Source organism: Gavia stellata, chromosome 11 (genome assembly GCF_030936135.1).
Source record: "Gavia stellata isolate bGavSte3 chromosome 11, bGavSte3.hap2, whole genome shotgun sequence".
Classification (NCBI taxonomy): Eukaryota; Metazoa; Chordata; class Aves; order Gaviiformes; family Gaviidae; genus Gavia; species Gavia stellata.
Genome location: NC_082604.1, coordinates 17,865,385 through 17,880,495, shown reverse-complemented (window position 1 = coordinate 17,880,495; position 15,111 = coordinate 17,865,385). Strand labels below are relative to the sequence as shown.

Sequence of the window (15,111 nt, the reverse complement as noted above, 5' to 3'; positions counted from 1 at the left end):
GCAGATTTTGTCTTTGTCTTAGAGCCCACGTGTGATGATGGGCAAATCACTTCAGCTCCATGCATCTCACATCCCTTTTCTGTGAACAGACAGCAGCTCGTGCCTTCTGTTTTGGTCCATTTATATTATAAGGCCCAAGGGTAAAAGCAGTGTTTCAGATTATGTGTGGACAGAGCCCAGCAGAAAGGCTGGAGCACGGCGCTTCCACGCGTTTGTGCTGCACTGGTGATTGCTAACAGGGGAAATACAGGGATGGGGGCCATCATCAGCTTCATGCCGTACTGTCTTCCCTGTGCAAAGTCTAGGGGAGGAGTTTCAGTTAATGGGTGGCACTGGTCATTCCTTTCTGCATGGAAACTGAAATAGGTACAATAGATGGAATCATATTTTAAGAGGCTCAGTTGCCAGATTGATTTCTCAAGCTAATAAATCCTTGGCTGCATTTGCTGTGTTAAAATATATGTTCAGGCGAGATTCACGATCAGCTCTTAGGAACAAGAGAGCAAAGGAAAAAAATTGGTTGTTCCAAAATTAAATGCTTTACATTTGGCACCTTCAAGTGGCTTATTAATAAACCTTTTTTTTAGGGTTATGCTATTTATTATTTCTAATTAAATAGTTGTTGACTAGCCTTCTAAAAACAGCCACAAAGCACTGGCCAAGGGATCTGGGTGTGCTGGGTCAAGTACCTGGCTCTGAAACTCCTAGCCATATGAGTGACCTTATCCCCACCAAAATGATATATCCCACGGAGATGGCACTTACATGACTTAAAAAGCAAATGCAAGTCCTGTGCACCATACAGACCTGTCTCCCCATATGAAAAAGTAAGTTGTGGTAACCCAAACACATTGGCATGGTTGCATTTGTACAATAGAGTCTACTGAGCTGTGTATGGATGTTCAGGATTTCCAAATGTTCAACAGCTTCCTCAGAACAACTGCTAGGCATCCAGAAATCCTGGACAAATGCATAAAATCCTTGAATACTGCTCAGAAAAAAAATCCCTGAGCAGAAAAAGAAAACATCTCTGGGAAAACCTGAGTTATGGTAGGTCCAATCTATATTCTCAGTCAGGGAGGCTGAACGTATGGCAAAGAGACCTCGCATAGCCCTCCAGGGAAATTCATCCAGCCTGGGGCTTATCCCAGGTGCCCTTTCTTCCAGAGGACCTTGCCACCTATCTTCCTTGTGCACTGCTGCTACTCCGTTAGAGAGCAGTCGGCGGGCAGGCAGCGGGTGCAACTGCTGTATTGTGTGTGCACGGCAAATTCAGCACTTCCAGGGAGTGCAGTCATGCTGCAGCGCTCGTGGGTGCAACGCCTGTGAGACAGATCAGGTCAACAAGCGAGGGGGGTGGTGGTGTACAGCTTAGCATGTGCCCTAGAAAAATAAATATGACAAGGTCAGGAACATGCAAGTATTTGGTTTCTGGGAGTGGATGATTGAAGTATTATTGCTAAGCGCTGTTCTGAGACCTTCTCTACATTGATTGATGTCTCATTTGAAATCTCCTTCTTGCCCGAAAGAAAAAAGCGTGAAAGCATTTAGTTAATTCTCTTGCAGTGCTTTAAAGCTGCTGTTTTCTGTTGAACATGACTGGCTCAATAAAGATTCATCATGTCACATGTAGTCTCTCTAAGCCAGATAGAGGTGGCCAGTGTATAGTTTCTCCAGTGATTTTACATTTTCTTTCCATTTAAGTAGGTATGGAGCATGGAAGAATGCTTGCCTGTAGACTAAGGCTCATAAGTTTCATACCTAAGGTCCAGACCTTGATGAAGGCAGCAATTAATCAATGAAATCACTTGCTTTACTGAAATGCTGCATTTCATAAATAAGTTAGTTTTTGCATGCAAGTCTTTCAAGAAAGCAGTGCACACAAGGAAAGCTGGTGTCAGCATTTTTTAATCCTGAAATGACTGTGTTTCTCATTTTGGACTTAGCTTCTTCTAAGAAACTTCTAGGCATGAGACTATTTTTGTGCTTCTCAAAATATGCCTGTACTTCTGCTGTTTTCCAGGGAGAAGACTCACTGAGACAGACTGCAAATACTGTATGCCAGCTGTTAGCATATGAAGGCCAAGAGGTCTCAGTTTCTAAGCACATATTAAAACCTTTGTATCCCTAGTACTAAAAATCTGTGGACCAGCTCCTGCTCTCACTAAAGTTAACAGCAGGATTTGTGTCAAAACAAACAAGAAGAGAACATAACTAGCAGCTTGGGATTATCTGTCTTTGTCCATATACTCCACCATTGTAGGAATGATTGTTCTAGCATCTTTTATATTGCGTTGTTAAGTGATGGAAGCTTTTGCCAAATCCAAACTGAAATGCTTCCAAAGCCTTTTTCAGTGTTGGAAAATGTTTGTATCAAGTTATCCTTGGAATAATTTTCTCCTTTATTTATTATTATGTGCTACCCAGTAGACACCTAATTATGAGGCACAGAATACTTCTCATTCTAGGAGGATATATAGCACTTCACTGGATGTTTTTAGGAGTCCATTTTCATTACATTAAATGAGATGTTTACTTGCATGAATCCCTTGGGTTTTAAGAAAAGCAAAAATAAGACAAAGAATGAAGTTCAACAATGAACAGCCAATAGATCCTCTTACTGTGGGCAAATGCTTTTATACTGCATAAGACACTGTTTGTCCTTTTTTTTCAGAGTGGGTATCCAAGCTCTGGACCTGCATCAAGCACTCCTGCCTTCAGGCCTGAGGATGAGCTGGAGCATCTGACCAAGAAAATGCTGTATGACATGGAGAATCCTCCCTCTGATGACTACTTTGGTGAGCAGTGCCACATCACAAGTGTCTGTAGCCCCTTTCTGTATTTACCAGGTTTGGTAACGGGGAGGCCTGGCAGCTGCGCTCTTAATGTAGTGACATCCGTATTGATGGATTTGCTTTCCATGCTTGGGCTGGAAGTGTAATCATCCATAGGAATTCCTCCGTAATTTCAGCATAAATCTCATGCTCACTTGCTGTATGTTTATAGTCTTTCTGGTTATAAAGTTGAATTTTTCAGTGTCTGGTTCATTTTCACACCACCTGTCCCCAGCTTTTAGGCTATCCGGCTGAATTCAGGTGTGGTGCGCTCTCTTGCCCGCCGGCCCCATCCCTTCTCATTGCAGCTGCAAAAAACTTGGCAGCGTAAATGTGTTCTGCTCCCAAGGCATGGATTTTCATTTTCTGTATGCTGGCATAGATTAAAAGGAAGTACATTTTGAGTCAATCAGGTTGGTTTTACATTAGCCCAGAACTGGGTCCAGCAAAGATGAAGAAGACAAATCTGAACTGATCGGCTCATAAACATGTCTTCTTCCTTGCCTGGAAAAAGATAAGCAGCTAATTTCCTTTTTAAGTAGTATAGAACAGAATTATCTCAGGCATCTATAGGTGTAAAATATATTATCTTGCCTTTATATAAAACACAGGTGATATGGCCTCTGAACTCTGCATTAAAGTCAAGAGCCTTGGGCACTTTTGATGCATCTTGTCTGTACGCTTAGTTTTCTGTAGGCTTGGGTGAGAGTGTTGTTAGGAGACAAACTGCTGTAGTTTGTAGAGTTAAACGCTGGAGTAGGCCATTCGTTCTGGGTTCATTATCTTCCTTTATTTCATAATTTCTTTAAAACTACATTTAGATTGCCCCCTAGGTATATTTGCTATAGATTTTGTTTGGACCAAAACATTTCTGGCTTAAAGAAACTTTTGTGGTTTGGTTTAATCGGAAAGCAGGTGCGATCAAGGTTTCACTAATAAACAAGGATCTTGCAGTGACAAGGATCTGATTACATGAGAAGGTCAAGATGTTCTCATCAAACTCACATTGCCCTTGTAGATGGGGTTGATATTAGTCCCTATTCTCCATCAGTACCTTCTACCTTCTATGTTCTCCACCCTCACAGCTGAAATGTCTTCTCTATAAACACTGATAGTCATCAGAGTTGATGATGAGCACAGATATGAGGTGTGAGCAAGAATGACTAAGAGAGGATAACCAGAGAGCATTTTCTGTGCTGCTGCATTTGACTTCATCTCTGCCTGTATCCATTTGTGTTCATTCTCTGATGTTTTAAAAGCAAAGCAACAACCAAACAAACATAACATGTATTTAGCCATTAGTGTGGGCGGGCAAGAGGGAGAAACCTGTTTCCCACTCCCTTCCGGCAAATCACTGAAGCCCTGAAGCATGAGATTTTTATTACAGTCATTTTCTTAATGCAGAGCTGTGAGTGGCAGGAACTGGTTGATGGACCAAAGCCCACCCAGTTCTCATCGTAGCCCAAGAAGGTAGGCAGGTGAACAAAGAACTTGGAGATTCACAGGATCCAAGGTCAGAGAGGACCTTGCCATTATACCGCCTAATGTCCTACTCTCAGTTTCTTCCAGAAACATGATTGAATCATGACTTAAAAAAAAATAATCTAATCTTATCTTAAAGACTTCAAGCAATGGTGAGTCAACCACCTACCCTGATAAGCTGTTCTAGTGATTAATTTTCCTTACAGCTCAGAAATTGCTTCCTGAAGTGGAGCTTTAGTTTTGTTCAGCACCTGTATTTATGAAGCTGAAGTGCTCAGGTTTTGCAGACTAATACTGTATCACTAAGATGGCTCTGCTCTGTTTAAGACTGTGGTACATCAAAGTTTTTTCATCCAAAAGGGATGCATAGCTCAAAGGGTTGGAACATAAAGTCTCTCAACGTTAAGTCATCAATTTGGCTATCAGATAGGAGGTCAGACCACTGCCATGCCAAGAGCTCTTAATTCAGCAGGAGACAAGAAAGTGGAAAGGAGGCTCCAGAGCATTCAGAAATTTTGCCGATGTTGTTTATATAAGCAGTAGCATGATCAAAGATGGAATAATTATGCATCATGTAAGTTGGAAGATAAAAACCAAACACCAACCCTAGTCCTACCTCAGGCAGGTGACATTTAATTACAAGCTGCACCTGATTGATCTTCTAATTGCACTGAGTCTATGCCACTGAAGGTCATCTCTGAAGCAGTGTCCAGCCTTGGCATTCTTGATGTGAGAAGAACCATGTGTTGGGCTGAACTCCTCCTCAGCTCTCTAAGTGTGCTGTGCCCCATGCAGCCATTTGGGAGACACGGCCACAACTAATTATATACCTACCAAGAAAAACACAAACCAAAACCAGCAGTTCTGGAGCACAACTGCTTTTTATAGTTGGATAAAATCGAAGAGATAGGCTGCCCTCATCCTCCCAGGTTTGTTCCAGCCCGAGCTACTCCCAGAGGAAGATGGCCTCTGGAGTCACAGTGGATGCGGCTTTTTGATATGGCAGTGCAGGCCGGGAGTTTTGTACTAATTCTGGCTATGTCAGAGCTAAATACCCATCTACTTGAGCTGTCAGCCGGTGCCTTTCAGTAACTTCATGATCATGTGGAACGAACAAATTAAGTGTGGGAGGAAAAAAAAGAGTCTTTTAACTTTGGTTAACTGTCTCAACCAATATCCCTGCCTTTGTTCTTTATTTATTTAGCATGGTAGCGTGGATTGTACAAGATTCATATGGCACATTGATCAAATAATCAGTAAAAGGACAAATGGGCAGAGACATTGACTCTGATTTGCATTAAATATCTTCTGCCTGAGGTCTAAATGCCATGGTAATTGTAGCATACCAGATAGCTGTCAGCTAATCACTTTTATTAGTTTGAATTTAGAAAACTGGATTTCAGCGTATTAGAAGTTGGTTAAGAGCAGATAGGTTTTGAATTGAGGAATCTAATTAACCTTGCTAGAAAGCTGCAAGGCGTTATATTAAGTCATGAAAATAATTTGTTGGAATAATTACATTTGAACTGTCAGGCTGGAGAAAGGTCATTTTACTTGGCCCATCAGCACTCTGGGATCTTTTCTGTAACCATCTTCCTTCCACAATTTCACTTGCCGTATCTCTGCTTTTCGATCAAGCCATCTTGATTCTGGAGTTAGCATGGGCAGAGTGGAGGTTCCTGGGGAGGGAAGAGGAGTAGGAGCCACTAAAGTTGTCTTTTTGCCCTGGAAATGCTGGCTGGTACTGCTGGCAGACCAGGTGAGCTGAGTTCAGGAGCAGGACAGCCAGCACTTCCATTAAGTCTGTGCTCACTACGCCTCCCTGCAGTTTCCGTGGGTGGAAACCACTGAAGGTGGTTTCAGAGTCAGAGGAACTGTTCTAGCCAGTAATCACTCATGCAAGCACACACAGCTGGCAACATGGCATGGTTCCCACTGCGTTCCCGGGGAGCCCAGGTATATGGTGAGAGCCAGAAGCAGCATGCTGGAGACACACTTTGGAGCAGCAAGATCACAGTTTGCAGCTGTTTGTTGCCTAGACTTACCACAGCAGCACGATCCAGTCATTGGGAAATCCTCTAGCTGCCATTGGCAAAGCGGTGCTTAAGCATGGAAATATCATCACTAAGCAAAAAAAACCACTCTGAATTTTTAGGAGTTAAACGTGCATGCTGGGTGTTCTGTCTAACTTAGTTTCGTTGAAAGGCCACGCTACCATACTAAGTCTAAGCACCCCGATCTTTGGTGTATGTAGGGTACGGAGTGACTTATGGAGTGCCTTCTCCTGGGAAGTCCTTGGCAGATCAGCAAATTGAAGTCTCTTAAGTCTAAGCTACTCTTCCTTCTCTGCTGCTGATTCAGTTGCTGATCTGTGGTAGTTGGCTGTCTTTAATCAAATCCCTTTTTATTAGAAAGGATTCCCAAATGTGTTATGCACTGTGCAGTAGGGATGGTTTCTCTCTGTCACAGCCCTCCCCATTGATAAATGTGCTATTGTAGATAGGCTTGTCTGATTTGTTGAAAAAAAGAATACTTTGTGGAGTGGAAATTGGGTAAGGTTGGGGGAGTAGAAATGGATATTTACAGGAGATTACGATGAAACTATCAAAAGTGTTTGTTGGCCACCATTAAAGCCCTTGATTCTGCATTAAAAAAAACAAAATACACACACACAAAGATCACAACTGTTCTGAACCACTGTTTCAAGTCTCATAGAAAGAAATGACTTCTGGCAGCTTATCAGTCCATCACCATGCATACAGTGCTGATTAAGACTGGAAAAGTGCCATCGGGGCCCCTCATCTCCTGTTGCCTTCTGGACTATGTCCCAGCTGAGTCACTCCCCACAGCAGAGGAGTTTCCCTGACTGGTGGGAAGAAACTTTCACTGGTATTTTACCATAAGCACTCAGAGCTACCAAAGGAACCACCAGTTTTATGTATTTGGTAACTTAGCAGTCTCCTTTTGTAGTTCCAGGGTGCTGTAGGAATGCACATGGGGAGAAGAGAGGTACTAAGATGGTCCTGTTGAAAATACTCAGTTTGTGCAATAAAGGGACCTTGATTTGTCTCAGAGCTGATAATTCAGGATATGTAGTTTTCTTACGTGTATTTGCTGTATGCTCTGACTTTGACAATGGGAGAGGTGGAGCAAAGTTAGGCTGAGGAGCAAGGCCAACAAGCAGGATGCTTGACTTCCTTTTCTGCTTCTCATCCTGACCTCTTGTGAGACCTGCGGCAGATCATTTTACCTTTCAAAATTCCTTTTTTTTTTCCCCTTTCACCCTGTTTGTAGGGCACTTAATCTGCATAGTGCTTCAGACAGGAGCTGATTAACAGCAGCAGAGTGCCTCCCACAGAGACGCCTTCATCTCCAATGGTTCTTTGAGACACTGTGTCATGGTTAAGACTAAAGAACAATAAGTGGCACCAGTATTGAATCTGTCAAGGCTCTGTCAACCTTTCCACTCACTGGCTTTGCATCTCTATTAAGCTTCCATTCATAAGCTAAAAATCCTTCACTAGGACCAAAGAGCTGGTGTCCGAACGGTGTCGAAGGTGCTCCCTAATTTTACTTCTTGAGAGGCAGGACATGGGTTAGCAGATAGCAGTCCAAGTAAGATATGGAAGAGAGCGTGGTAGAGTCATAGAAGCTTCAGATGAGGAGGCACACTAGCTTAATCAGGTACGGCTTCCTACAGTTCATTGTATCTTTGTTTCCTTTGACATGACTGAGCGCACTGAACCGTTCTAATGTCTCTAAATTGAACATGTTCTGCATTGCATTTCAGTTTTTGTCAGGCATTTCCGTAGCCTCTAAGAGGCTCAGGTAGCCTCTTAGTTTCATCTGAATTGCCACCAGAAAAAGAAATGAAAGTTGTCCTATCTTGCCTGTATTCCTAGGTCTCTTCTGAAAAGGTTATCATTAAAAGATGCAGCTTATTATTACGAGAGCATAATTACATCGTAATTTTGCCATGTAATGTGATGCGTCATCATGTCTTTTCTTTAAAGGCAGGGTTTCTGGTGCAAGATAGCATATGTCTTCATCTGAACAATATCTGGGTCAGAAAACAGTAGGTTAGATTTTCAACAACTGATGAGCTGATGGTCATTTTCTGTTATGTAACCACTCACAAAAGCAGGAAGAACAGACATATAATGGGGACCCTTTTCTCCATTGTAGTTCAAGTTATTATTTTTTATGTTCAAGCCATATTCCAGCATTTGTGCACAAGCTACAAAGGCTGGGAGCAGCCTGTGCTCAGGGGGGTCATAGTGCGGTACCATCAACATCTAGCTGCCCTCTTGTGGCCTGCCGCAAGGGGAGTCACCCTCCCTCTGCTCCCCAGGGGCTTTAATTTCCCTGGTAAATGGCTTTCAGAGCCTGTTTCTTCAGTCTCAGTTCTGTCAATGCTTGGCACCCCCATCTAGCTTTCTTTCAGGGGGTCCTGTGACTGTCAGCATCCTTGCACTGCAAGTGCAGGTAGAGTTTGGAAAGCAAATGTATAAGGATAGTCTCAATGCAATGTACAGAGTAAATTTTTGCCCACAGTTCCAAAGTGGGAAGAGAAAAAGGGGAGGCCAGGGAGTGGTTGGAGAGCAAAATATACCATGCCTACATGCATTTATCTCCAGCCATGAGAAAGGCAAGAGAAAACAGGAACACAGAGGCTGTAAACTGGTTTAAGTTGCTTTTCAGCATTTGAAAGACACAGTAAATGGATGCAAAAGTTTGATTCTTCCTGCTGTTGATGTGATCCACATTCTACTCTGCAGTAATTGTAGGAAACATGTTTTGTGAAGCTAAGCACCTAGATCTTTTTATGCCAGGGATCTTAGTATTGTAAAGTCTTGAGTGCACATCTCTTAATGAAGATCAAGCAGATGTAGCAGTCAGGAATGAGGGAAGGTTACACTCCTGAAAGCCCTGAACACCTGGTACCCACATGTGCCAGGAGGCAGGAGACTCACATTCCCTTTTCCTCTTCTTACCCGCACAAGAGTGGATGAGACTTTGCATCATGAGTGTTTGTGAAGCGCAGTCTCTTCAGAGACCAGCACTGCTTCACAGATGTGATCTAAATCTTGCATCAAACCCAAAATTACCCTTTGTTACTGTAGGTGATAAAATGCCAGCTGGAACAGGTAGCAAGCAGCATGACTTCCTTGGTGTTTTTAAGTCCCTGGTTTAGTTTGAATTGCTGGCGGCCAACCTAGACATATTTTTACTTTTAAACAGAACTGATTTGATGCAGAAGGCATTTAATGGAGAATAAGTGCAGAGTACCAAGCTAGCATTTTATCAAAGGGATTTCCATGATCACCTTTGTGCTGTGAAAGAAAGGTGGGTTTCAGGGTATGAGTGGAATTAGGTTTGTCCCAACAGTCAGTAAATGAAAGCTGACAATTTCCTGCTGTCTTCTAAGAGGAGTGAAATGTGATAATGAAATATCAGGGATGTGTCTTTCTAAAGTATTCTACAGGACTCTTCAGCATGTTTAAAAATGGACATATCCATGGAAAAAATTAGTCCATGAGGGTGGTAGATACTTCTTACGTTGTGAAAGGGCCCTTAGCTTGTAGGAGCTGTACAAATGAATAGCAAAGTTCAGCCTCTTTCTGAAAAGACTTTGGACAATGATGAGGCTACTAGCCAAACCCCCAAGAATGAATAGTCCTACATGAAAATGAAGTAAATCTTTCTACCTTTATTTAAGAAGCAGTTCAAAGAGAATCCAGCTTCTTCATGATAAACTTACATGCCCAAAGTAAACTCTCTATGGACTGAAATGGCTGAAGAATTGATAATGAGCCGTCAAGTCTTCGGCTGCAGGTTAGTCCGTAGCTAACTCAGGTCATTAAGAAGTGAAAGTGTGACCTACCTTATGGCTGTTTCCTGCCCCACGTGAAATGAGTTGGCTGGTCTCAGGGGGGTTCTCTGTGGGTACGTCATTGCCTCACTAAAAACCATAAATTGTGGCACCTGGAGGACCCCTGGTTGGGAATCTCCTCGAGGAGGCTAGGAGCTGGAGGCAGACTGTTAGTCTAGGTGCATGTGGGATAGAGAAGGTTTGTTCTCCCTCTCCTCCTGTTAGATCTGGTTTCACTCGTCTCCATAAAACAGGAGTTTCCATACAGGATTTCATAAGCACTAAATTCTCACACACAGGTATTTTAAGAGGGGGTGTATGTATGTGTGTCTATGAATGAGTGAGAACGTTCTTCTGCATTGTAGTTTTATAGAAATAATTTGCACTTCAGATAGAGCTTTTGGAATGTTTTAAGCCTCAAGACATTCTTTTTTTGGTCGTAACTTACGGCTAAGTTGTGGAGAGAGATACAGGTGGTCAGTTTTGGAGCTGGAGTTAAAAACCACATTTCTAGCCATGCAGTCCTGGACAAATCTTTGTCCCAGTAACATGAAAACAGTTTAATTTCTCTTTGTTTTGAGTTAGTTATGCACATGACCTGGCATAAATGAACTCTTTTTTTGCTTTTTTAAAACTGAAAACAGCTCACCTGTTGTTTGAAACTGGTTGCACTGAATTTGCAGTTGCTTCTGTGTTATTTTATGGCTTATTTGTACTGCAGTAACACCTAAGGCCTGCTAGCAAGACTATCTATGGTCATGCTGCACTATGTGCAAATTAAACATGAAGTAGGAAACAGTATGCACCCCTCAGAGCTCCCAAACTGAAAATACAGTAAGGACTAGGAAATTATTATTGTCCTTAATTTACAAACAAGGGGCTGACTGGCAGAGTTTAGATGACTCACCCAGAGTCATGCAGAGAACCAGTAGCGAAGTGGGAATTGAGCCTAGAATTCCTTCAAGTCCCATGCTTTACCCACAGCCGTTGGCCTCGCTCTTTATTTTATGTGAAAATCAACAAAATGGACTCGTGAGCCTTGTCTGATGAGAGATCACAACCGGTCTGGAGGCTCTTCCCAGCATTTAGATCACAAGCCCTATTTTCCAGGGTTAATAACATGGCTGTGAAAATAAGAAAGGGGGAAAAAGCACTCCAGGATCACACTTGGTAATTTTAACTGCTGTTAATATAATGTACTCGCTAATGCTATCACACTTCAGCATTTAGATAGTTCAAGGCTATTAGGAAAATTGATAATTCACCATAGTAATCTGTTACTTTCCAGTCTAGCAATCACTGTTCCGCAGGGGTGGGCGGGGGGCATGGTGTGGCATTTGTTTTTTCTTCTTCTGATGGCTTTCGTCTCATGCTGTCTCTTGCCAGTAACTTTTGGGGGTATTTTGAGTGTCATTTGAAGTTTAGTTGGGGGGAAAGGCCAGATTTTATCTGAGAGTGAAATGTGGTAAAAAAAGAATTTAACAGGGCTGTCTCATTTGCTGAGTGTTCTTCTCCGGCCTGTTCTCTTCTGATAGAAATGCATCAAAACTGTTTGGTTTTTTTCTTTTCTTTTCTTTATTTTTTTTTTTTTAAGGAATCACTTTGACTCAGATTGTGTGAGATGAATCATAACCCACTTTCTCATCTGAGATGTGCAAAAAAAAAAAAAATTCCAGCTCTGCTGTCAATGTCAGCATAATCAATACAGAGTGTTTCTCGGTGGTGCAAAGAGGTAGGGAAGGATTAAAAGAATGAAAAGAATCAAACGTAGCCAAACTTTCCTGCTGCTTTTAGTGAGTTGCACTGTTTTCATGTCTGCTAATGCATCTTGCTGTTCATCATGTCATCTTGGACATGAACACAGTTTTCACGTCTCTGGCTACAACCCAAGGTCACAACCACTGCTCAAAAAAGTCAGGAGACTGTCATCCCAAACTGGCAGGCAGATCACGAGAAGCCAGCCCTGGCAGACATTTGGGATGCTACCAGCAGCTGAGAGTAAACCTGTTTCGACTTGTGAAACTTGCTGTTAAGATGTCACCTGCCTGGACTGTGCCAGCACAGATTTTGTCAGCTGATTGAGAGAGTGTGGCAAAGCACCGTGCCTGTCCCGTGGCCCTGCCTGAGCCAGCCCCGCTGAGGGAAATGGGAAACTTCAATAGCAATAGGATCACTGTGGGTGCAAACCAGAGATGGAAGACCACATCTGATACCTTGTCACCAGCTTTCATTTATGAACTTGCTCATTTGCATTTATTTTTTCTTTTTTTTCTTGTGTGTCTGCCAAGGCATACACAGAGATGTAGAAATAGTCACCTCTGGTAGCATGAGCTTAAGAGTGAGAGCTTAACCCCTGAAAAACTATGTTCACAGCACCAGGGTCAAAAGGGGACAGCATAGGTAGGTGTATGGGTTTTAACAGTTGACGAAACTAATCTCCACATGGAGCACAGTGGTTCAGTAAAACACTGAGGCAATAACAGATAATTTATAGAGTTTAGAAGCGTGGGTGCAACCATCTTCCAAAGTGTAAGACACTGTCCGCAGCTAAAGACAGGCACCTGGACTTGGGATGTGAATGATTTTCTCTCATAGATCCTTCCAAATTACTGTCCCAGCCATGCTAAACTGTTTGTTTAAAGCTGTGAATCAAGCTGTATTCAGTTAGCAGCAGTGTTGAGCTTTAATATACAATTTCCTCAACAAATTCTGGTTCCAGACAATATCTTGAGAGGTTAATAACTTAGTATCTACTAAGCATGTGTTCTGATTCTGTCTGTGCTGTCAGGGACAGAGCGGGAAGATGATGTGCAGCATTTTATGTGAGGGTGAGTTGGATGTAGGGAAAGTTTTTGTGGGGTTTTTGGTTGTTTTTGTTGTTGTTTAAAATTACACTCTGAAAAAACCCAGCTTTTAAAATGCCACTATTTGCTCATTATCTGCTTGCCCTGAAAGGCAAGTGAGTTCCAGCTGCTGGCTTCCAAAAAACCTGCAGAAAGCAGACTTTTCTCTTGTGTTGATGAATGGCTGGGACATGACAATACTGATTTTCCACCTCTTTTTAACATGGGGATTGTTTGTGATCACATGAGCTAACGAATTGTGTCTGGCTGAGCTTTCCTGGAGAGAGACATTTGGAAGGGACACTAATGTGGGTCATTTATGCTCTGCAGAAGACTGTCATGTGCAGTCAGCTCTTCTGGACAGGAAAGTCCTTGTGGTCATCATTGCCAATGTGGAGCTAATTCTGATCATGTGTTCTCAATGTCATCTCCACAAGCTGGGCAGCTGCTTCTCATTCCTGTCCCATGGCTGAAATTAGTGAGAATCCAAAAATGCATATATATGTGTGTGTGTGCATATATATAAAATGCAAGATGCCGCCTGGACCCTGGATTCTGATGGCATTCCCTTCTTTCCCATTCTCCATCTCAACATCTCGCATCAACTGATCCAGCTTTTGATGCCTACATGGTCTTGTGAAGTATGACTATCTCCGGTGCTGGCAAATCTGATGTGTGTGTTTAGAGGAGGGAGGAAGGTGTGGAGGGAGGACAGGATAGGGGAGGGTATGGCTACAATAAGAGTAGATGATTGAGTGGGACGTTTTTAAATAGTCCATCATTTATCTGTGTATGTCTAAAAACATTGGCTTCTTCTAAAGATAAAATGACAAAGCACAGGCTCCAGTGTGCCATGCTTGTGTAAGTCTCTTAGGCCACTACTGATGCTGAAACAACCATAACCTCTTATTCTATGTATACTCAATTTCCATGCAAGGCAACAAGAAGAAGAGGGGAGTGAAAAAGGGAGGTTGCTTATGGTCAGAATTATTTCTACTGCTTTTTCACAGGCATAATTCAAAAGGTGAAGAAAGTGGAGCATGTGCACTGCAGATGTGCACAGCTGGTGCATTGCCATGTCTATGGCATCCCTCCTTCAGAAGAGCTTCAGAGGAGAGCCAGAAGGGCTGCGTCAGTTATATGGCCAGCTCCTAGTAAAAACTTGTCGTTTAAACTCTTTCAGTCTCTTTCTGTACTGCTGTCTCTATACCAAGTGAGGAATGGAAACTGCTCTATTTGCTCATGTAGGGGAGAGACACATACTTTCTGGTCTAGAAGACCTAGGGGAAAAACTGCACAGATAACACAAGTTTCAGGAGCCTCAGCAGGAGGGCCAGAGATGGGTTTCTGAAAAGAGGGCACCCCTAAGCTTAGAGCAGAGGGACATGGCCATCTGGGGTTGCAGATCTGTACCCTGAGCTAGCCCTGATCATGCCATGTTCATGAGTAGAGGGCTTTGTTCATAAGACCCATTGATCTAAGTGTGGCTTGGTCTTTTAAACAAAAACAATACTTCATAGAAAGCCAATTAGTCTTGGGATCTCAGTGGTTTTCCTGTTATTTCTTTGCTCTGATTATAGCAGGGCATTGGGTGAGGAGCCATAACTAAGCTGTTTCAGGTCTGCCAGCCTTGGCGTCCTTGTGTTTTGAAGAATTGCAAGGTGTTCATACACAGTCTTGCTGCCTATTGGCCTTTGCAGAACAACTTACTTTCATTTAGGACAGAAGATAAGAAGGCTGACCTGTGGCCTTGAGTCTCTAGTAAATGACTAAAGTCCTGAGACTATGAGTAACAGCTGTTAGGCAGCAAGTAGGAATGGTGTGCCTCTAGCAAATGTCTGATTACAAGACCTGTTCTGGCCTAGGAAAATTGCAGCTGTTTGGAAGAACAATAACATTTTACAGGATGATGTTTTGGAGCATGGTCTAATCGTGATGCATAGTGGGTCACATCTCAATAGGTGTGTGTTGACTAGAAGATGCTCGAACTGCCATCAGCTTGGCTAGAAGTCTGGCTGACTAAATATAGCCTAAGCTCTCAAGAGATCAGTGAGTGCAGTGGCTTCATGCTTGTGCTCTG

General features: G+C 42.7%; 1 protein-coding gene across 1 annotated transcript in view; it reads left to right on the top strand.

Moving 5' to 3' along the window:
- Positions 1-15,111, top strand: part of LPP (LIM domain containing preferred translocation partner in lipoma) — a 232,467-nt gene that overhangs the window by 158,388 nt on the left and 58,968 nt on the right. Inside the window, exon 6 of the mRNA XM_059822779.1 lies at positions 2,675-2,798. Coding sequence (XP_059678762.1) covers positions 2,675-2,798 — 124 coding nt within the window. The remainder of the gene's footprint in view (positions 1-2,674; positions 2,799-15,111) is intronic.